Source organism: Montipora capricornis, chromosome 9, assembly GCF_036669925.1.
Source record: "Montipora capricornis isolate CH-2021 chromosome 9, ASM3666992v2, whole genome shotgun sequence".
Taxonomy (NCBI): domain Eukaryota; kingdom Metazoa; phylum Cnidaria; class Anthozoa; order Scleractinia; family Acroporidae; genus Montipora; species Montipora capricornis.
In genome coordinates, this window is record NC_090891.1 from 42697262 (window position 1) to 42719478 (window position 22217).

The 22217-nt window shown below is 41.1% G+C and overlaps 2 protein-coding genes across 3 annotated transcripts in view; both read left to right on the forward strand.

The window, feature by feature from the left end:
* Window positions 1-93: 93 nt before the first annotated feature.
* Window positions 94-19940, forward strand: LOC138016221 (translation factor GUF1 homolog, mitochondrial-like). 2 transcript variants are annotated; one of them, XM_068863385.1, is made up of 22 exons: window positions 94-357; window positions 503-572; window positions 905-1016; window positions 1628-1776; window positions 2419-2499; window positions 3576-3653; window positions 4292-4375; window positions 4475-4539; window positions 5260-5372; window positions 7777-7867; window positions 8538-8667; window positions 9518-9627; window positions 9992-10070; window positions 11696-11744; window positions 11830-11882; window positions 14005-14106; window positions 15036-15169; window positions 15251-15296; window positions 16338-16453; window positions 17548-17607; window positions 18147-18183; window positions 19234-19940. In XM_068863385.1, the coding sequence occupies exons 1-22, from the start codon at window positions 224-226 to the stop codon at window positions 19357-19359; spliced, it is 2019 nt and encodes a 672-aa protein (XP_068719486.1). In that variant the 5' UTR covers window positions 94-223; the 3' UTR covers window positions 19360-19940. The 2 variants fall into 2 exon arrangements, with proteins under 2 accessions (XP_068719486.1, XP_068719487.1); XM_068863386.1 differs by having other exon boundaries at window positions 98-245.
* Window positions 19941-21755: 1815 nt separating this feature from the next.
* The window catches only part of LOC138015229 (uncharacterized), an 8986-nt gene continuing 8524 nt past the window's right edge, over window positions 21756-22217 (forward strand). Inside the window, exon 1 of the mRNA XM_068862194.1 lies at window positions 21756-22217. This exon is cut by the window's right edge and continues 796 nt beyond it. The gene's annotated coding sequence lies outside the window, so the exon portion shown is untranslated.

The following is a 22217-nucleotide window of genomic DNA, read 5'->3' on the forward strand; positions in this document are numbered from 1 at the left end:
GACAAATGAAATGTAATTATCTTGATAACAACCGCCAGCTGTCTTATCCTCCAGCGGTTGCAGCTATTAGGACAATTCGGGTTCACTTACATTAAATATACCTTTATATTAAAATATGGCGGATGCATTGATAATTTCTTCGATAATTTCTTCCATATTTAGCACATTTATCTTGTGAACCGAATGGTGAAATTAGCTCCTGTCATGAGATTTAAGTATAGCTATGCAGTTTTCGAGTCAAAAAGGTATTGCCACTTTAACCATTTTTGCTCAATTTTCGTGGTTTAGCAGCCGCTCTGTGAGAGGGAATACATTCATTGCTTTTGGGGCAGAATGCATGCTTTCAGGGAAGGGCAGGTAACTTATTTTTAAAAGTCATGACAACTCGTCAATTTTCTCTGTGTTTTCTTAGAATTTTTTTTGTGAGGATTCGAAATCAACCAGTTTAAAGAAATAAATTACGTAATTATCTTTAATATTTGATAATTTTTTCCATTTGAAGGCGCTTGATCTCTAAGCACCAATTTTGGAGAAAGTTCACTCAATCGGCCCGCCATGGAATGTTCAAAAAGGTAAGAGGTGGAGGTATGTTGTTCTGGGTGAAGGAAACAGGCAAAAATCATTTTTGGTATTTTGTTAATTTTGATTGGCAATTGAAGCTGTCAGAACCAGAATAGGGCTAAATTGTAGAATGCAGGGCCACTTATTTCCATATCATTGAATAACAAGAGCGCTTATTGTTACAATGTATGTGTTTCGTTCTTCAAAGGCTTCCGACAATTTGCATATGGATTGCCCTGAATTCTATAATCGCTCCTAAAGGGTCTCACATAAATTCTCTTTTATTAGTACAGTTCCATTTAATGAGGTTGAGGAGTTTTTCTCTTTCCTTTTTTTCACTTAGGACAAAATTGACATGTCAGAATTTCCAGTGTCTAGGATAAAGAACTTCAGCATTATTGCTCATATTGATCATGGAAAGAGCACACTTGCTGACAGACTGCTTGAAATGACAGGTATCCATGATGTAAACAAATAAACTGTTTGAATGATGGAGAGTACATGTAGCTTAACATCATTTAGTTTTAAGATGAAATTAATTCACTTACTTGCTCAGAGATGTCATCTGTGAGTTTTATAGCAGAGCTCCGGGTACCAAAGGTGTGCGCGCAGAACACCATGGGTACAAAAATATGGTAACCCATCTGTGCAAGAAAATTTGGTTTTGGTCACCACACAACTGTATGTACATCCACCCCTCCATGAATGCCAATGTGACCAGTGTCACGTGACCATATCGCGGACTCAAGTTTAGAACTCATCAAGGTCAGCTTCTCTTTTTTTAAGTTGACCGCTGACCAGGTACTGGGTTTCAATTAGATCGCAGGCTCCAGCCAGGTTGACTAACCTGAGAACTCCACTCTTAGGCTTGGTATTACAATGTAGGTTGTAACATGTACACCAAGGATGAATAAAATGCTTGCTCTTTATGGAAGTACCTTAAGTAAATTACAGAATGGCATGTCTATTCTTTGAAATGGGACTGTATAAAACATTAGGAAGAGACCCCTGTACCTTTGTTTATTACTGTTAAGATCTGTTAATTCTGATGCTACATCTCTGTCAGGTACAATATCACGAAACACTGACAACAAGCAAGTACTTGACAAGCTTCAAGTTGAGAGAGAAAGGGGGATCACAGTTAAGGCTCAAACAGTATCACTGTTTTACAATTACAATGGAGAAACATATTTATTAAATCTTATTGATACACCGGTAAGTCTGTGTCAAAAGGAACTCAGTTTGTCATCATTGCAGCAATTATTGACCATTTAGTCAGTTGAGCATCAAAGTCAGTCTGTCTGTCTGTCTGTCTGTCTGTCTGTCTGCCTGTTTGCCTGTTTGTCAGACAATTGGTGAGGCTGAGTCATCAAGGGGCTTACGCAACAACGACAATGAGCAAGCAATGAGCAATGAGATACAGCTATAGGCAGGGCTTCAGATATTTCACTGAAATAGTTAGGGGAAAAGTGCAGCATCTTTAGCAGATTTGGATCTAGTATTCAAAAGAGCCTTTTGGGAAAAATCTGGAAAGACTTGGTTCCAAAATACTCTTCTGCTCATTTTGAGAACTTTTTATGCATTTTTCTCTGACCTAACCTGCGTAGCAAGCGTTTCCGTTAGATCTCACCGAAGAGAACTTTTGACAGAGCAAAAAATGAAGAGAAGGGTGAGGGGGAGAGGAGGGAAGGAAACAGTTGCCCACAAATCTCGACCCCTCCCCCACCCCTTCCCCTTCCTCCTGAGACTGAATTAGTTATAAAGTCAGTCAGTTGGTGTCAACCAAATATCTCAAGTCAAGTCTATTGTGGTCTCCATTTAGCTTGAATTCAAAAACAATGATGTTTTCTTTTTTAGGGACATGTTGATTTTAGCTATGAAGTATCAAGGTCACTGGCAGCTTGCCAGGGTGTCATTTTACTAGTTGATTCAGCGCAGGTGAGGTGCATGTTTTACACATTAAGTTGGATCCGCTTCGGCTGATTTAATCCATCTTGTTTGAGGGCAGTGGAACACTAGACGAAAAATGGCTGAAAATAAAGGGCATTACTAAAACACGAAACAGTGAAACAGAACACTAAAACACCATGTATGACCCCACAATACATTGAATACTAACTGAAAAAGGTTGGATTTGAGATTACATATCGTTTTAGGCCAAATTAGTCCTAAAATGTTATTGCTCCTAATTCATTGAGATTAAGATTAGGATTCAGATTAAGACTGAGATAAGGTACAATACCGTTTTAGGGTTAGGGTTAGTAGGCCTAAAACAATATTTAATCTCAAATCCAACCTTTGTCGGTTAGTATTCAATGTATGGTGAGGTCATGCATGTACATGGTGTTTTGGTGCTGCGTTTTGGTGTTTCGCTGTTTCGTTGTTTAGTAATGTCCGAAAATAAAGCCTTAAATCAACCCTGTGTGTGTTGTTTACCTCTGAACATGATCAGTGGTGTTGCTGTAAAATGGACTTAATAATCCATTGTGGCATGGCCAAGTGTTGAGAGCACTCACCCCCCACCAATGTGGCCTGGGTTCGATTCCCAGACTCAGCGTCATTTGTGGATTGAGTTTGTTGGTTCTCAACTAAGACTACAATGTACTACTATACTACTATTACTACTGCTGCTGCCACCACCACTGTCGCTGTTGCTGTAAGAAGATCAAATCAAGTATGGGTTTGTGGTGAGTACCTGGAGAAAAGCCTCAGAACAAATTAGTAGAGAACCAACAAACTTGATGCACATATGGCATTGAGCCCAGAGATCAAACCCTGGCCACATTGGTGGAAGGTTTAGCACTCACCACTGAGCTTTCCATGCTTCCCTTCTGTCCGGTCCGAGTTTTCCCTATGAACAACTTAGAGGCAGAAATTTCTAACCTAAAGCTAATTGTGTGCAGAACATTAAAACAGTTACTTTGGGTTTTTTTCCATGAACGTTGAACAAGTTGAATAAATAGAGAATCACAAGCGACTCTCCAAATAAAACAAATCATATATTAATTTTGTAGGGTGTCCAGGCTCAAACAGTTTCCAACTTTTTCTTGGCATTTGATAAAGACTTACATATAATACCGGTACTCAACAAGGTAGGTAAAGAGGCAAAGGTGATCACAATAAAGAGGTTAGCACGGCCAAAACTCTTCCTTTCTTTCAGTAGAAAGCATGAATATTGACTTAGTGTGTTTTTCCTAAAGTTCACAGTCTGTCGATCTTAATGACTTCTAATCAAGAGGAACCTAGTGAATATTAGGCTCAGCAATGATGATTAAATGACAATTACGACTTTCTACTCATTATTATTTAGGTGCATAATTAGTTTTATTTTATGTTCTCAGACATTGTTTCTTTGCTTTTTATTATTGATTTTAAATACTTTTATGAGAGGTGTTATACTGTACCTGTAGCTTTTGTGTGTTCGTATTTTAATCACATTTTTGGGCTCCTTAAGGACATGTGTTGAATTGCAGTGTTGTATCGTAGTGTCTTGATACTCCCTTCAGAAGAGAATGTTTGTGTTATGTAGCCACCCCATCCCCCCCCCCCCCTCCCTTAACAAGAAAGAAAGACATTGCGGAAAGTTACTTATGTACAGATGTAAGGAAACTGAGAATGAATAACCTGACTTGTGTGCACCAACCACTACACTACGCCAACTATAACATAAAGTTGTTTATCTGTCATGTCGTTTAAATGTGTGCCTTACTCTTTTATAACCACTTTTTAGATTGACTTGAAGAGTGCAGATCCTGAGGGTGTTTCGAAGCAAATGGAGAAATTATTTGACATAAGACAAGAAGAGATTTTAAAGGTGAAATGTAACAACTTACTAACATTTTTTGTATTAACAATTTGCCACAAAAAATTGAATGTTTGTCCTCTTGTTTTTCTTACCATTATTTTCCTTTAGATTTCAGCAAAAACAGGCACTGGAGTGGATAACATCCTTGAAACTATTATTCAACAGCTTCCTTGGTGAGTGGGATTCATGATCACAAGCAAAATGTTCATAAGAACATTTTGCCTCCTATACTTGCTGAACACCCATCAATATTATGTCATCAAAGCAAAGTCAAATACATTAATAAAATTAATATTGAATAGAGGGAGTTTCAATTGAGTGTCGTAAAACCAAAACCAAAGTAATTACTTTGGCCAATCAAAAAGTAAGAGACAATCCAGTAAACCAGTTAAATCTCGAAGTAATTACACGTAGCCGACACAAAGCGCGGGAAAATGTGCATGCGTGAGCCATGATTAGTTTTGGTTTCACTTGTGATTGGTTGAAAAAGTGGCGCAAGAACTTTGAACCAATCAGTGAGTGAAGTAATGCAAAACCATAGCAATTCACTAATTACTTTCGACACTCAATTGAAAACCGCTCTAAATGTAAGTCAAGTTCCCTCATGAAAACTTTGGGACAAAAAGTTGAAGACAAAACAGAGAAAGAAAAGAAATAGCATGTCAGAAGGCCGCTCTAGGGATTTCTCAAGCACTTGATTTATTGCCCGAGATTAGGAGATGATTTTTTCCTGAAATGATATTGGTTTGATTTGTTACTAGTGGCATTTACATCACTTTAAATATTTACTCTTTTCAAGATCTTTCACTTGTTCTGTTGCATATTTGTATTATTATTTTTGTGGATTGTCTACATCATCATTGGTTAAGGTCCTATAAAGTTGTGATATTTAGCCCTCAGGGTGACTCTAAAGCTCCGCTGAAAGCCCTGTTATTTGACTCATGGTATGACCACTACAGAGGTGTGATCTGTCTTGTCGCAGTCTTAAATGGATCACTGACAAAAGGTACTGTAACTGTTGACATTAAATGATGGTTATTTTATTCTCATAGCATACAAATACTGCCAAAGGAGGAACTTTTCAAAAAAATGACCCCTCTAAGTTCTGATGAGGGAAGGAAAGAAGTACCAGCAGAAAAACCTCTCGGAGCAAAGTAGAGAACCAACAAACTCAACCCACATATGACACCGAGTCTGGAAATCGAACCCGGGCCACATAGTTGGGAGGTGCATGCTCTCACCACTACACCAGCCCTGGAGAAAAAGGAAGAAAAAGAAAATCACTTAATTGACCACTGCCCATTGGGCATTTCTGGGTCAAGGAATAATACAACAGAACAGAACAACTTTTTTTCACGAGTCCCAACTGGTTGGAGGCAAACCAGTTGGCCATTTACAAGTTCGGAGGTGGAGATGAACCAGGAACTACCAGGAACACTTTCACCTAGTATCCAGAACAGGACTCAAACCTGGGATCTTCAGATCTCAAGACAAGGGCCCCAGCAACTTCTCCTTGCTATCTGAACCTCACAAGGGTAGTAGGAGGACGAGAATAGCCTTTTAAAAGAGGAATAGGATTAGTATGGGAAATACAAGAGGTTGCATGGTGAAGAAAGCTAGAGTTCTAAGAGATTAGGAAGTCAGAGAAACGTAAAAATGCAGTAGCAACATGAAAACAGATGTGGTATCTGTAATGCGAGTATGAGTATGCGCCCCCCGTGTGGGCTGCACTGCCGGAGTACCTTGACAACGTCGCAAATTTTCCTTTCGTAAACGGTCGTTGCCATTTGAAACGGTCGTTGCCATTTCTCTCTGAGAACGGTCGATGCCATTTATAACGGTCGACTACACACTTCACTTCAAAAAAAAATAAAAGAAAAAAAAGAAGAAAAAATATTAAAAAAAAATAAGACAAAAAAGGAAAAAAAAAACATTTATAAAAGAAAAACTGCAGGAAAAAAAGAGTCCGAAAATTTCAAAACTCGAACTCGGGTTCTTAGCCCTCACCCTAAACAGAACCCTAACCCGAATCTTAACACATGACCAGCGAGACACAGCTCCCAGTAACCGCAACCTTTTGAGTTCTTAGACCTAATGAGTGTAATTCAAAGCTAAAAAATGGCATCGACCGTTTCAAATGGCAACGACCGTTCTGAGAAATGGAAACGACCGTTTCAAATGGCAACGACCGTTTACAAAAGGGAAATAGGCGACAACGTCATCGAGTCAGTACAAAGAATAGCTCTGCGCATTATGTTCCCTGATTTGAGTTACGGTGAGGCCCTTCACCGAACCAAATTACAATTTCTCTCGGAGTGTAGGCGGACGCATGCTGCAAATTTCGTTTGCGATCACAACATCAAGAACCCATGAAATCGGTCCTGTACAGGGATACCATTCAACAGGACTACAATCTCCGTCCAGGACGTAGCCGTTCGTTGACCCCTAAACTAAACACGAAGAGATTTAGCGATTTTGTAACAATTAATTATGGATGACAGTGACTGATAATGGTTCCAAATCTGAAATCCTCTCCAGAATGGCCAAAGCACAAAGTTCTCTTTCAAAACTCAAAGTTGTTTGGGATGATAAATGTAATTCTCTATCTTCAAAAATAAAACTTTTACGATCAATGGTCATTTCTGTTTTTCTGTATGGACCCTCGACGCCTACCTAGAGAAAAGGGTAGCTTCTTTTGAGATGAGATGTCTCCGACAACTGCTAGGAATCGATTACAGGCAAAGAATATCTAATGACAGTGTTAGAGCGATGTTGACTGCCAAAATTGGACGTCATCAAGAACTTCTTGAGATTGTGAAGACCAGGAAATTGAAGTGGTTTGGTCACACCACACGTAGTGACGGCCTGGCCAAGACGTGCCTTCAGGGCACAGTCAGAGGTGGCAGAAGCAGAGGACGACCTAGGAAGAAGTGGAGTGACAACATTACTGAGTGGACGGGCCTCAGCTTCGCTGGGATTACCAGGGCGGCCGGCTGCTGCGACGGCTGGCGTGGGCTCGTACGTGAGGCTGCTTCATCTGCTGGCCCCAACAGCGCCGTGCGGCGTTAAGGGAGCAGTAACAGTAACAGTAACAGTAACAATTGTATTATGTAGTATGATACGTATTGTGTGGCTTATGCGATATAACTACTGTTATCTAGGATCTCCTGTCATTGTAGTTGAATAAGCCATACTTACTTACTTGCTTGCTTGCTTGCTTGCTTGCTTGCTTGCTTGCTTGCTTGCTTGCTTGCTTACTTACTTACTAATGCATGATTTTGCTAGTGAAATCATGGCAGCATAGCGTGTGATAGCTAAGCTTCTTAGGCATACACTAAAGACACTCTTGCACTGCCTGATCAGAACTTTAAAAAGCCTTTTAGCGCTTAATTGGCTACTTGTTTTAACAGGAGATGAAATTATGTCAGGCTACTCTAAACAGAGATATGAAGTAATGGATGTCGGAATTATGTACCCAGGGGAAGTGTCAACAGGGGCTCTGTAAGTAGAATGAGTAGAATGTAAAGCTACTGTAATACGAGCAAAAAAAACGTCCAACTTGTCTCGCAAACATTGCTGCGGAACAAGTAGAAAAACGATGTTGCGTGTTTTACATCTCACACACAACCTGACACGCAAAAAAAAAAAATGTGTTGCAAGTTGCTGCTGCATGTTTCAGAAAGCTCTGCTTTCTGTAACAAAATCTCCAAAATGCCGCCCGTTCTACCACTCCAAGGCAACTTGTTTCATGACAAAATCACTTTCCTGGCGCTCTTGATTCGTCAAGAGTGGAGATTACGTCATATGTGGCTGCAGTACGTTTCCTCTGCCAAGTGGCGACCGCCATCTTTGTTTTCATAGATTAATTAAGCTTACGTGACCTCGTAGCTGGCCAATCAGAGGCCTGAATTCACGCAACTTGCAACACATTTTTTTGTTGCGAGACAGGTTGTGCGTGAAATGTAAAACGCACAACATCGCTTTTCGACTAGTTTCCCAGCAATGTTGCGAGACAAGTTGGACGTTTTTCTTGCTCGTATTACCGTAGCTTACAATAAAGCCTAATGCAAGTTAAGGACTTTCTCCACACTCTTTTTTTGTGCGTTTCTTACTCTATACTCAAACTTGTGGTCTGATAATTACTGTTAGTAATTTAATTTTGACTCATCAGCTATACCGGTCAAGTTGGGTTTGTTGCCTGTGGAATAAGGAACAGTAAAGATGCACAGATAGGAGACACATTTTTCCACCCCCACTCACCTGTGGAGCCATTGTCAGGATTTAAACCCATGAAACCCACGGTAAGCTTCCGGGGAAGGGGTGGGAGCTTTCCCGTACGTAGCCTAAAACCAAATCAATTCCTTAGTCAATCAAAACAGACACAAGCAAACAAATGACCCACTCAGAACGCAAGGCAAAGACATGTAGCCAGCGCCTAAGCGCGGGAAAAGACGTGCAGTCGCGCTTGGGTTTTCTTTGTTCTCTGATTGGCCGAGAATGTGACACGTATTTTTTTTTTTTTTTTTTGCCCAGTCAGAGGTAGCCACACAAACCAAAGCAACTTACAAATAATTAATATTGCGCATTTGATTATTCAAAATTTACGCGAAACTTATAGACCATTGCGCGTGGACAAGAATATTTGACTATCTGGATGAGACCTCTCGAAAGGAACACATTCAATTTTCATGTGGCGCTAACCTGAGACGCATTTGTGGAAACCGGGTGAAATTATTTCTGCACTGGTAAATCAACCTCTTTGTTAGTCCGTTCACACTTGGTACCCTTGTATGGTGGTCCAGCACGGGTACTAGGATAGTTTTGTTGGGGCACCTCATGCCCGAAATTGGATCTGGAATTGCCAGGTGCAAGTCCTGTATTTTTTTTGTTTGTACCTCCTTAACCGACGTAAGGAAAAGGCTGGGGAACTGGCGAAACCGAATTTAGACCACACTCTCGAGCTTCTTATCGGTACCAGAGTACCACTTCCCCTGAAAGGTGATACCCTTGCCGGCAAATGAAAAATGTTTGTTCACAGTAGTTCCCGTATGGAAGCACCAGGCATCGGGGACCAATCCTGAACGAGACCTAACTGAGTAAATCTACTGGACGCCTTGTGATTTTCGTCCGTGGTTGTTTCTTGTTTCAAAGGTCTTTGCTGGTGTATACCCTGTGGATCAGACAGAACACATCTATTTGCGATCTGCCATTGAAAAGCTCACTTTGAATGATGCCAGCGTCACTGTGCATGCAGATAGTTGGTATGAAAATACGTAATGATTTTGGCCTTCTATCTAAATTGTATACAACAATTGATCTTGAATAAGTTTGTTTTTTTTTTTCTTGTCGGTCAATATCATACAAACATAAGTTTATTAGCTTTAAAAACAACATTATTTAGAAAAGGCTTAGAAAATGGACTTAAAGGCGGAGTTGTGCAGCAAATACAGGTTGACATTTTTCCAACCTCGTTCCCAGGGCCTTTCTCAAAGGAGGCAGAGAAGAGAGACCGTGGGAACGAGGTTGACATTTTGCGTGTTATTGACCAGAAATATGAGCACAGAGCACTGACGGTTGATCCAATAATCTCAACTATTTAAAAAAATGTTATATCTTTATTTTTAGCCTTGCTCTTGGTCAAGGCTGGCGGCTGGGCTTCCTCGGTCTGCTTCACATGGATGTCTTTAAACAGAGACTAGAGCAGGTTTGTGCCTTTAACGACGACTGCTCCGTTGCATATGCCAATCATCCTCACTAGCCTCGTCAGCACGAACAAATTCAAAAGAATGTTTGCGCCAAAGTGAGGCTAGTGAGGATGATTAGCACAAAGACAAAAGAATAATTTCTTGGCCGCTATTTATGAATACGGTCTATACTCTCTACAAACAGTATTTTGAAACAGGGATACGGTTTATCATCATTATTCTTAAAGACTAGAGAGATTGACAATTTTCAGTTGCTTTCAAAGGTGCCTTTTTCAGTTTCATTTTTAAAGACGTGGGGTCCGTTTCTTGGGAGTCCCGAAACTTTCGGGGTGTCACAATTCCTTTCGTATCTTACGAAAGGAGAAGTTTTTTAAGTCATCAAACTTCACAGTCATTTTGCTTTTGGTTATCTTGAAAACATACTAAAAGATCAGCTTTTTAAAACAAGCGGAAGGCAGTTGCGCAAATGGCTTTTGGGGCCCGAAAAGTTATCGGGACTTTCAAGAAACCAGTGGGGTCCCTGTGCACAGTAGTTCACAGACTGACAACTAAGTTAATCCTGGATAACTGGAAATTTGAAATGAATCTTATTTACTGATAAAAAAAAATATTTCCAAAAAAGTCAAACCGTGGTCGGGATCTAATTACAGATTTGTGTTAAGGACGGTGCCTACTAATTCAAAGATATTTTAGCGCGGTTTATGAATATGCGGGAAAAGCGGACCTTAATTGAAATCAAAAAAAAAAAATTGGGGATAACCACTCATTAATGTCCCATTAATGAACAATATTTGTAAAAAGCTTTAAAATACCAAGAAATGTATGGCGTTATTTTCCAAATAAAAGCTTAATTATCTCTGAAAAATGCATGGTTACTCCCAAGTTTCTTTTTAGATACCGAGAGCACTTGCAAAGTCCTGCTTTCTCCGCATGGTTTTAAACCGCGCAAAAATATCCGTGCATTGGTAAGCACTACCGATAGGAAACCCGGGTATCTGGAGATGCGCAGAACGTATGCGCAATAACAATAGTAGGGACCGTCCTTAATCGGGATTTGATCAACTGGGTCCCGGAGGGTTGAACGGGTTTAACGGGGAGGGGGGGGGGAGGAAGCGTGTTGGGGGGTTTCAAACTCCAGTACGAAGTAGACGGAGAGGGAGACCGCGTAACAGCTGGAGGAGAGACACTGACCGTACCATCCAGTCGAGAGGTCTCTCTTGGCATCAGCTTGAACAGCTGTCCAGGGACAGAGGGGACTGGAGGGACCTTGTAAATGGCCTATGTTCCGTGATGGAATGATAAAGGCTTCAGATCAGATCAGAGACCATCTCTGCTTTTAGTTTCTGACGTTGACTTTCTAAGTTTTCCCAGCCCAACTTTTTGATTAGTTGGTTGGCGTCAGCATCCTAACTGGAACGAGTAAGGACGCGAACCGCGCGATTCTGGAGTTTCTGTAATTTGTCAGCAAAACCAACCGGTTGGGTACTGGGAAATCATGCTGGGAAAGTTGAACGCTTCCAAGGACAGTCCGAGTGGAGATTATCAATTTAAAGAAAACAACACATCGTGGAAGGGGCAAATCAAACATTTGAGAAAATATTTAACAATTTCCTGTTGTTTTCAGGAATACAACGCAAGTGTGATTGTAACCTCGCCGAATGTCCCTTACAAAGGTACTGCTCTTCAGCTTTTAAGCTCCCTTTGTTTGGTTCTGATGCGACTCGAGCTTACCTTTATTTTTCTGCTTTGTTTTGACAGTGATTTTAGCAGGCAAAGAAGAGAAAGAAATTGAAGTCCTCAATCCTTTGGAAGTAAGATGGGGAAAACTTTGAAAAAAGCGTTTCAAGTTTTTGTCTAACAAAAACACACAGTACACCAACTCCGCCGTACATACCTTATTGAGAAATCCAATTCTTGTAAAAAACAAGTTTGAATTGATTTTTTTCAATTTTGCTGGTGTAGAAAGTGAATTACTACCCTCGAGGTGATTGGTTAAAACGTCTCCCCCCTCATTTTTAGCCAATAGGGAGTTAAAGCAAAAGCGCCGTTTACGGCAACGACAACGCCAGAAAGCAAGATTAGTATCAGTTAAAAATGGAGAAATAATCTTGCTACACGTGCAACACGAATTTCTGTGCATTTTTTTGCCGTAGTCCACAAAACAACGGAGTTTAAGGGCCCATTTACATGGAAAGAGGATGATCCTAGCACTAGGATCATCGTCTTTCCATGTAAACAGACCCTAAGCATTCTCGCCACCAGAGCCTCGGGTCGACCCAAGGCTCTGGGAAACTCTATTTAGGAAAACCTGCGCCGTAGGGTTCTTTAATCAAAAATTAGCTATTTGAACCTTACTGCGCCTGCTCACTCCTCGTGCTAACATGAATGCACCAATTAGAGACGCTTTTGATTGTTCTTCACGAAACCAATAAGAAGACACTTTGATTCAGGATTCCCCAGAGCTCTTCTCTCCCTCAGTCAAGAGAAGAGCTCTGGGTTCGAGATTAGACCCAAGAAACGACGACCGCTACGCCACAGAACAATATCATTGATAAATAATCGTGCAGCACGTGCAGCACGGATTTTAGCATGTAGGGATGCGGTCCACTGAATAACGACGACGTGAAATCACCAAATTTGAGATTTTGACGACAACGTAAGCATGCAACACAGAATCTTTCATTCTCTGTTTTCACTCTGAAACCGCTCGTACCAATTTATTTTTAGGATACGTTGCCCATATCGTCGGACGTGAACGAGACTGAATAATCGCGAAAGACTTATGATAGAGCCAAGTTATAGTATGAGGTGACGTTATCGTCGACCGTCGCCGTCGTAGATCTTAGGGCGCGTTCGATTGACCCTATTCCGGAATAAGAACACGTGAAGTGATGATGAAAACGGTATGTTTGGCGCGTTTCGAAGCAGCAAGGATAATAAAAATAGGTCTAAAAAAGCATTTTAGCAGATGTGTGACAACCTTAACGTGAATCCCCGTAAAAACGAAGGATTTTAAACTTATATTCCATGTATTCCTATTCAGGAATACGGTCAATCGAACTCACCCTTAAGGTCCCTAAAAACGTGAAATCACCTAATTTTAGGTTTTGACGACAACGTACCGTTCGTACCCATCCAGTTACAGGATATAGTTCGCCCGTATTGTACAAGGTGAACAAGACGAAATAATCGCGAACTACGTGCGATAACGCTAAGTTATATTTTGGAATGATGTTTTCGTTGCCGTAGCCGTCGTCTTTGCTTAAACTCCCTAATCAGACGCAAAAGTAAAAGCATTTCCCGTGCGTTTTCCCGCGCTTAAGGACGGTGCCTACTAATTCAAAGGTATTTTTGCGCGGTTTTCTGAATATGCGGGAAAAGCAGATCTTAACAAGTATTATTGAAATTCAAAAAGAAAATTGAGGGTAACCACGCATTTTTTCGAAGATAATTAATCAACAATATTTGTAAAAAGCTTTAAAATACAAAGCAATTTATGGCGTTCTTTGCCAAATTGAAGCTTAGTTATCTCTGAAAAATGCATGGTTACCCCCAATTTCCTTTTTGGATACCATGAGCACTAGCTCAGTTCTGCTTTCTCTGCATAGTTTTGAACCGCGCAAAAATATTCCTGTATTAATGCGCGTCGCCGATAGGAATCCGAATATCTCGAGATGCGCAGAGCGTATGCGCAGTAACAATAGTAGGCACCGTCCTTAACGACGGCTGCAAGTAATTCCTTTGTGTTGTGAGTGGCTCGTTTGATTATCTGCGTGTGTTGTGATTGGCTAACTTTATTACATTGACTTTCTCACTGCACTTAATTTAAACACCACTTTTCTCTAAACGTTAGGATTAATAAACTGCTCGAAAATGAATGGCACGGAAAAAGCGACGATACGCCACTTTACCATGAAATGATTTGTTTTTTAGCTTCCAGAACCCTCAATGGTTAAGCTATACATGGAACCCTTTGTGATGGGTACAATCGTTTTCCCCGAGGAATGCATGGGGAAAATGCTTACTCTTTGTGAGGTAAGTTTGGGATTTTTTTGTTCAACTCTTGTCTCCATATCGCGCAGTCAGCATTGATTCATGGCTGGTTTTGCTTACCTGGCGGGTCTCACATACCACCAGCCTTTTTGAGATATCACTGCCAAGCTAGACTAATTTTGCTTGAGAAAATGGAACAAACATCAACACTGTGCCCTATTTTTGGCAAAAAGTGTGTGTTCTCTTCTACCTTCAACAGAGTTAATGAACAAGGGCTGTCTTTTCTAGCGTGACCTACTGCTTGAAGTCCTTATACGAGAAGGCTTTTTCAGTCTTTGCAGATGAAAATAGAGAGGCTGCACTTTCTTCTCACTTGTTTTTCAACAATGTAAAACCCAGAGTGTTATCCGGCCGGGGTTCCGCCACCCTGCGAGTAGAGCCTCTCTAAAACTCGCCAGAGGGCGAGCAAGAAAGGCTTTGCAGAAATCGTGTCAAGCCTTTTAAGTTGCTGCAACCCAAGTTTCTGGGCTAGTCACTCCGGTCAAACCTGTTTAGGCAGCGTGTGCATCATATTTTCACAAGGCGAAGGTCAAAGTCTAGCCTTCAGTACGAAGGCGTCTAGGAGTGCGATCGAGACTTGGCCTGGGTTTGAAACTGTCTCCAAGCAACGGCTTGCGCATACTCAATAGAGACTTAACACGATTTCTGCAGAGTCCTTTCTTTCTCATCGATTCAAGAAAGACTCTGCTGGCATGGTGGGGTTCCGCGAACCGCCGCCGCACGCCGGATGCCTGATGCTCAACTGCTAGGAGGTACATCCTGACGAACTCGCGAAAATTGAGGAGGATAAACGACAATTGGCGATAATCTTGGAGTTGGACACTTAACGGGAAGCTCAGCTAAAAATGACAAGCTTTCCTCGGTTTTTTTTTACTTCGCGTATAATTTTTCTTTGTCGTCTTTTCGTACAGAGTAGGCGCGGTGAACAACAAGAAGTGCTGTACATAGATGAGTCACGTGTCATGATAAAATACTTGTTACCACTGAGTGAAGTCATCGTTGATTTCTATGACGAGCTCAAATCTCAGTCCTCTGGTTATGCGAGGTGAGTTCAACATTTATAGGGACGGACAAATCGATTTTCTTCGGGTCTCTTTATATACTTACGAAATGTTTTTCTTTTCAGCTTTGATTATGAAGACGAAGGCTACAGAGAGACGAACATAGTTAGGGTACAGTTCAGCATTTTTTTTTTGGCTTTTCTTGTTTCAATGCGCGGTAATGCCCGCAGAATTCTTGTCCTTCGGTGTGGAGGTTCGAAACGTGTGTTACTGACGGTTTCCGTATTGTGTGCCTGGCTTCTACAAGATGTGTTACTCTGTATAGTCTCGTTTCACCGGCGTCATACCACTAGGAATGACCCTGAAATGGAGAAGCACCCCGTTTCAATTTGAATCATCCGTGTAAGCCCATGTGGATTTTTAACCTCTTCTGGAGAAATTATTCTGCATACCTTAGCTTTTGTCCCCAGTTCCCATCATTGTTTCGCTCTTTCCCGATTTACGACTAACCCTAAACGCGTATTTTTTCCCCCCATTTTTTTAACTTTTCGTTTCGCCTTTGTTTTATACACAAAAAAATTTTGCCGAGCCATTTGGGTCCTAATGATAACTAATGACGTCAAAGAAGTCAAGAATGTAATTCCACCATTCACTCAGAACATTGACTAGCATCCGAAGGGTAACTATTGTCCGACATTTCTATAGAGACTTAACAAAAAAGCTCTAGATTTTCAACAAGACTTCTTACCCTTTTGCTCATTTCTTTCTAAAGAGATGCGAACAAGTTACTTCTTTGACGTCATTAGTTGCCAGGGCCCAACTGACTCGGCCAAATTTTTTTGCGTATAATCAAAGGCCTGCTAAAACGTGTGGATACACAAATTTGAAGTACCTCACTCCAGATACTGTAGATGTCTAAACTCGTTTTTCCCCGTTGATTTATACCGATAATTGATTTTGTTTTCGCCTTGATTTTTTCTCTTGATTTATGGCCCGCGCGCTTAGTACTTTGGCCTGAAGTCAACGAGAAAAAGATGGGTCCGTAACTTACAGTACGGACCTCGAACTGGGTTGAGAATATTTATAGATCAATATAGATTGTTCAAAGTAAATTTTAACACTCCTATTTCAAAGCCCTAGAAGGGTGATGGAAACTCCGCGAGTGTACTGTAAACTTGATGCTGACTTGAAGCCGTGTTTTCTATTTTTCAGATGGACATTTTAATTAACGGCACTGCAATTGATGCATTAAGCTGTATAGTTCATGCAGACAAGGCGGTGGAGTCAGGGCGATCACTTTGCACCAAGCTTAAAGAAGTCATTCCAAGGTACGTCACATCCTTCGTGCAAGTAGTCTTTCTTTACTTTAATAATTCTGTACACACTCCTCTTGGACTGCAGTTGTGTCCGAAAATGCTCCCTTTTGGACCCAATGAATCCCTGATTCTTGCGTGACGAGGATTGCAATGCGACGCGAAAACAAAGAAGAGCAATGAAGAGCACCGCTCACCGGTGGCTCAGTTGGTTGAGCACCGGGCTGTCACGCGGGAGGTTGTGAGTTCAACTCCGGCCGGACCAACACTCGGGGTCTCCAAGTAACTGAGGAGAAAGTGCTGCCTTTGTAATTACATCTGCAAATGGTTAGACTCTCTAGTCTTCTCGGATAAGGACGATAAGCCGGAGGTCCCGTCTCACAACCCTTCAATGTTCATAATCTTGGGGGACGTAAAAGAACCCGCACACTTGTCGCAAAGAGTAGGGCATGTAGTTCCCGGTGTTGTGGTCTGTCGTCTGTGGTATATCATGGTTGGGAGGGTAAAAAGGGGGCACTTAATTTGGAGCCTCGCTCTGTTGTGCGACCCCCACCACAGTTGTGGTGAAAGTGGATAAATAAGACGCCCAATAAGAGCGTTCACATTGCATGCTGACAGTTTAGTCGTCCTTTATGGGCCACACGCTGATCTGGTCACACTGCTAATCGCAAAGTTAACGAAACAAACCAAATGAAATGAAAAAGGTGATTCCGTTGAAATGACAGAAACGGAGTTGGCAAGGTGCAGTAATGAAATTAAAAAAAACCAAAAAAAAAAGTTCCTTAAATGCGGTGTGCTAAGCGGTCACCCATCTCTGCAGATATCCCAGCCAACAGGGTTTGAGCTAGCACTTGTTATATGAGACTCCGTTTAAAACAAACTCAACTGAATTTTATGCGTGTTTATCCCATAGGCAGATCATGGAAACGTAAATAATCGTAAAAAGTCACCAATGCGCAAAAATAAACTCCCGTAAAAAATCGTGTCACACGTTACTAAAGGGAGGGGAGGCATGCAGCGATGTCAGGGAATCCTTCGAAATTCAACCCGTATCGCGGAATGGGTGTCACTCATAACAACTTGCTTTTCACCTTCGTTCTGTTGAACAGGCAGCTATTCGAGGTTGTGATTCAAGCATCTATACGCGGGAGAATCACGGCAAGAGAAACGTAAGGATATACTCATAACCTTATCTTCACGTTATGCATATTTTGCGTTCACTTAAAACGCGTTACAAGCTTTGAAAAACGTTTAAAATCCGAACTCAGCGGTTTTATGAAAATGCTGATGACGATGATGATGTTGGTGATAATGGGGAGCTTTAGCAACGACGACGGGAACGGCAACGAGAACGTCATCACAAAACATAAATTCTCATAATTGTAATCACTTCACTACTATTCCAAGTTTTTCAATGTAAGAAAAGTATGGTAGTCCATCAGGGAATGTTATGAGGGGACGTTATGAGCGACGCTTTATTTAGGGGAGAAAATGAAAAATTATCAAATTTGGTCATTTCACGTTGTTGTTTTGTTGACGACGGTGAAGGAATAGACAAAAATGAAAAGATGCACGTGCAGAGCGTGCAAAGCTATTCTCTTTGGCCACTAAATATGCAAATTTGTCACGTTCTCGTTGACGTCGCCGCTGTCGTTGCTAAAGCTCTCCAATGACGAAGATGATGTAGATGATGTTTTTCTTGCCACAGGATAAAAGCTCTAAGAAAAGACGTCACGGCGAAATGTGTAAGTCTTCCGTTGCGGTCATCTGTTCTCTTCTTGATTATCTGGTCTATCTGTGGTTTCCTTGTAATTCAAATTGTAGATCTTCTAGTAAACTTGTTAACTATCCTCTTCTTGGACGAAAAATAAACAGGAGTTGACTAAAGAATCTGAAGCAAGCATTAAATGTCAGCAGAAACCCATAAGAGTTGAAACGTGTAACGGCCCCTTGTGTGCTGGGAAACAAGCTTCTGAATATTCAATTTGCTAAGTACCATATTTGGAACAACAAGAGCGAGGGGTTTCCAAATATGGTACTTAGCACTGAAACATTCAACCAATCAGTTCGCACTGAATATTCGGAAGCTGTGAACGCGCGTTACACGTTTCAACCCTTATGGGTTTCTGATGTCAGTTATGCTTTACAAGAGTTTTTCGAGTGATGCTTAAAAACGATTAGCGGTCCGAGGGGGAACTATAACCTCATCAGCCTTAGGATTAACATTTCCTTTCATCTTTTGATGGTTATCACGTGACGTCACAGCAGGCATGTTGGTGCACAGAACAATAGAGTAAAATGTCTTTTGGGGATTTGACTCTATTATTATGCAAAACATGAGCCATAATTTGCTGTTGTCATGTGGACCAACATGGCCGTCTCATCACGTGATTGAAAATCATCCATAATGAAAATTCCCTCGAAATCTAGCTTTTAATGGGGAGTAACAGCAAACTGACGGTCACTTTTCTTACTCGATTGAGCTAGTAGAATTTTAGTTTCAAAATTACTTTAGCAATTTATCTATCTGTTTATTTTCCTTTTCGAGGAGCCACTTGCCAAGTAGTATTGTAAACTTTGTGGCATTTAAGTGAAATCATGAGTAGAAAATAGCAAAATATAATTGCTATAGGTTGTTGTAGTTATCTCAGCGATAGATTTGAATATTTCAGGTTAGTTCAGTCAACGGCCTTCAAATATCGTTTGTATTTGTCAGATTTTTTTTTTTTTTGTCGGATTTACGAAAGGCACAAATTGATAAACATCAACACGGAAATTTTTATTTCTCTTAACAGTACGGTGGTGACATAACCAGAAAAATGAAGTTACTGCAAAAGCAAAAGGAAGGGAAAAAGCGAATGAAGAGGATAGGAAGAGTGGATGTCCCCCATGAAGCATTTCTTGCTGTTTTGAGAAGATGACATTAGCGTTGAAACTATAACCGTGACTTGGTTTGGCCTTTTTATGTTCTCATATAACAACTTGCTAAAGTCGATTGCGAGAGATATTCGTTTCCACGTTCCCGAATCTCTGAAGACTTGCTTCGACCTCTGAACAGAGACAACGGTTTTCCGACGATATATACCCGAACTTTGCCGAAGATGACACAAAACGTGGTCTCGCGTTGTAAGAGTTGATCACTTTCATGTAATGATTTTACATATAATTGGTTCGGAGCGAAAATCTCGCTTTTGTCCGTCGGGTGTGAAAAATTAGCCAGCATGCGCCAGATAAATATTTTGCGTCCAGATGAGTGAGACTTGACTGGTGTTGAATCGTATTGGACTGATGTCGTTGCATATTAGCAGAAAACCGTGGTGGGTCCGGTTGGTAGAGTAACAACTTGCTGGCATTTTTTTTCTTTCAAAAACAGAGACTTGAAAAATTGCAAAAACTATGGAAAGTTAAGGCTGTTAACACTCGCTGAGACTACCATCACCCGGGTATCAGAAAAACCGAAGAACTTAATGAGATGAGATAACAATACAAATCTTAAAATGTGTTTATGGTGCTTAAATATCTGCAAAAGTATAATGAAAAATTGAAAATTGCGCTCCCATAGATGAAGTTCCGCCAATAAGCGGAGTTTAAAGAAGCACACATTCAACCAGGTTTTCTGAGCCCGCGAGACTGAGCACCCCCAGCAAACCATTGTTTTAATGAAAACCGCTGGTCAGCAACCTTGGTTCTGGTCATTGCTATCTAAGGTCTTCCATTACAAATGGGTGATTTTCTCGTGACGTCATCGCCGCCATGTTGGTGGACGAAAACAAAATATCTCTCATTTCCTCCTTTTATTCGTCCGCCAGAAATTGTACATTGCAGCATTGTTATCTGTGTCTCTAGAGATTGGTTGCAAACCACCTATACACACTATTTCGAATACAGAAACGTGCAACTTGTTTTGAAAAACAAACGGAGGAAAATTATGTTTATATTCGTATCTGTAGATGAAAGAATGTGTCCGCGCGTAGGGTTTTCGAATCGTGTTTGTTCGTCCACACGAATGCGCGAAAACGATTGGACAACCTCCACCTGTAGATCATGCGTGCGCATGCGCTCTCTGTGATTTCACGAGCCTTTGAAGTCATCGTATTCGGAATTCTTCGTTTGCTCTTGTCCACAAGAATACGATAAACATCCGTTTTCTACAGTCCGGAGAGCCTTTTTATAAACAGTTTGGAGCAATTGGAGAATACCCGGCCCACCAAATGTCCTACTTTAAAAAGCTGCCACCGCGGTCCCGCAGTCCCGTAGTCGTTGAATGAAAACTGTTAAAGTAAAAGCAATAAAATGAACTGCCACCGCTGTCCGCAGTCCCGTAGTCGATGACAACCTCTCTTCTTTCCTTCCTTGAAAGGGAAGAAGAGAGACCCTGGGACGAGGTTAAGTCGATGAATGAAAACTGTTAAAGGCAAACAGTAAAACGCACTGCCACCGCAAAATGAAAGCTAACATTTTACGAGAATGCTTAGGCCTAACCACTGAAGCGAGCACTTAAGCTTAATCAGTAAACGAGTGCTTTCTTCTTCACACGATCTCATGAAAAGTGTAGTTAACTAAACCGCAAAATGAAAGCTAAAATTTTACGAGAATGCTTAGGCCTAATCACTGAAGCGAGCGCTTAAGCTTAATTTTTCAGTAAACGAGTGCTTTCTTCTTCATACGATCTCATGAAAAGTGTAATTAACCGAACCGCAACGTGAAAGCAAAAATTTGGCGAGAGTGCTTAGGCCTAATCACTGAAACGGGCGCTTAGGCTTAATCAGTAAACGAGTGCTTTCTTCTTCACACAATCTCATGAAAAGTGTAGTTAACTGAACCGCAAAATTAAAGCTAAATTTTACGAGAATGCTTAGGCCTAATCACTGAAGCGAGCGCTTAGGCTTAATCAGTAAACGAGTGCTTTCTTCTTCACACGATCTCATGAAAAGTGTAGTTAACTGAACCGCAAAATGAAAGTTAAATTTTACGAGAATGCTTAGGCCTAATGACTGAAGCGAGCGCTTAGCTTAATCAGTAAAGGAGTGTTTTCTTGAAAAGTGTAGTTAACCGAACCGCAAAATGAAAGCTAAAATTTTAGGAGAGTGCTTAGACCTAATCACTGAAACGAGCGCTTAGGCATAATGAGTAAACGAATCCTTTCTTCTTCACACAATCTCGTGAAAAGTGTAGTTAACGGAACAACAAAATGAAATTTAAGAAGTCGAGCGATTGTAGAATGTCCGGTTTAGGAACAGAGTTGTTTATATGAATATCATTTTCTGTCCCATGCCACTGCGGACAAGCAGCATTGTTAAACACGACTGCGGGACCGCGGTGGCAGCTTTTTTAAGCAGGACATTTGGTGGGCCGGGTATTCTCCAATTGCTCCAATTTCGTTTTCGGTGACCGAAAACGCCGTATTCATGTCGACGTGAGGCAAAAACGGAGGGGAAAAATATCCGTTGTCGAAAATATCCGGATACGTGTGAACGATGTTTTTGTTTGCGGGCAGAAGGGATTTTTTTTTCCTTGCACGTGCAGGTTGTGCACGGGCATTCTACTCACGATACGCCCACGGAAGCCACGAAAATACCATAGAAATGGGACAATTCACTCGTTCCGCACCCGTGATCTCTACAATTCACTGTTGGGAACCTTCCAGAGAACGACAAAACAACCTGTTTTTATCAAGTGTTACCTGTCGCTGTACTTCTCTTAATTTTTTTTTTTTTGAGTCATCTCCTTGCTTGAAATCAGCTTATATTTTTTGTATAGAGAAGTTTCTAAGCGTCTC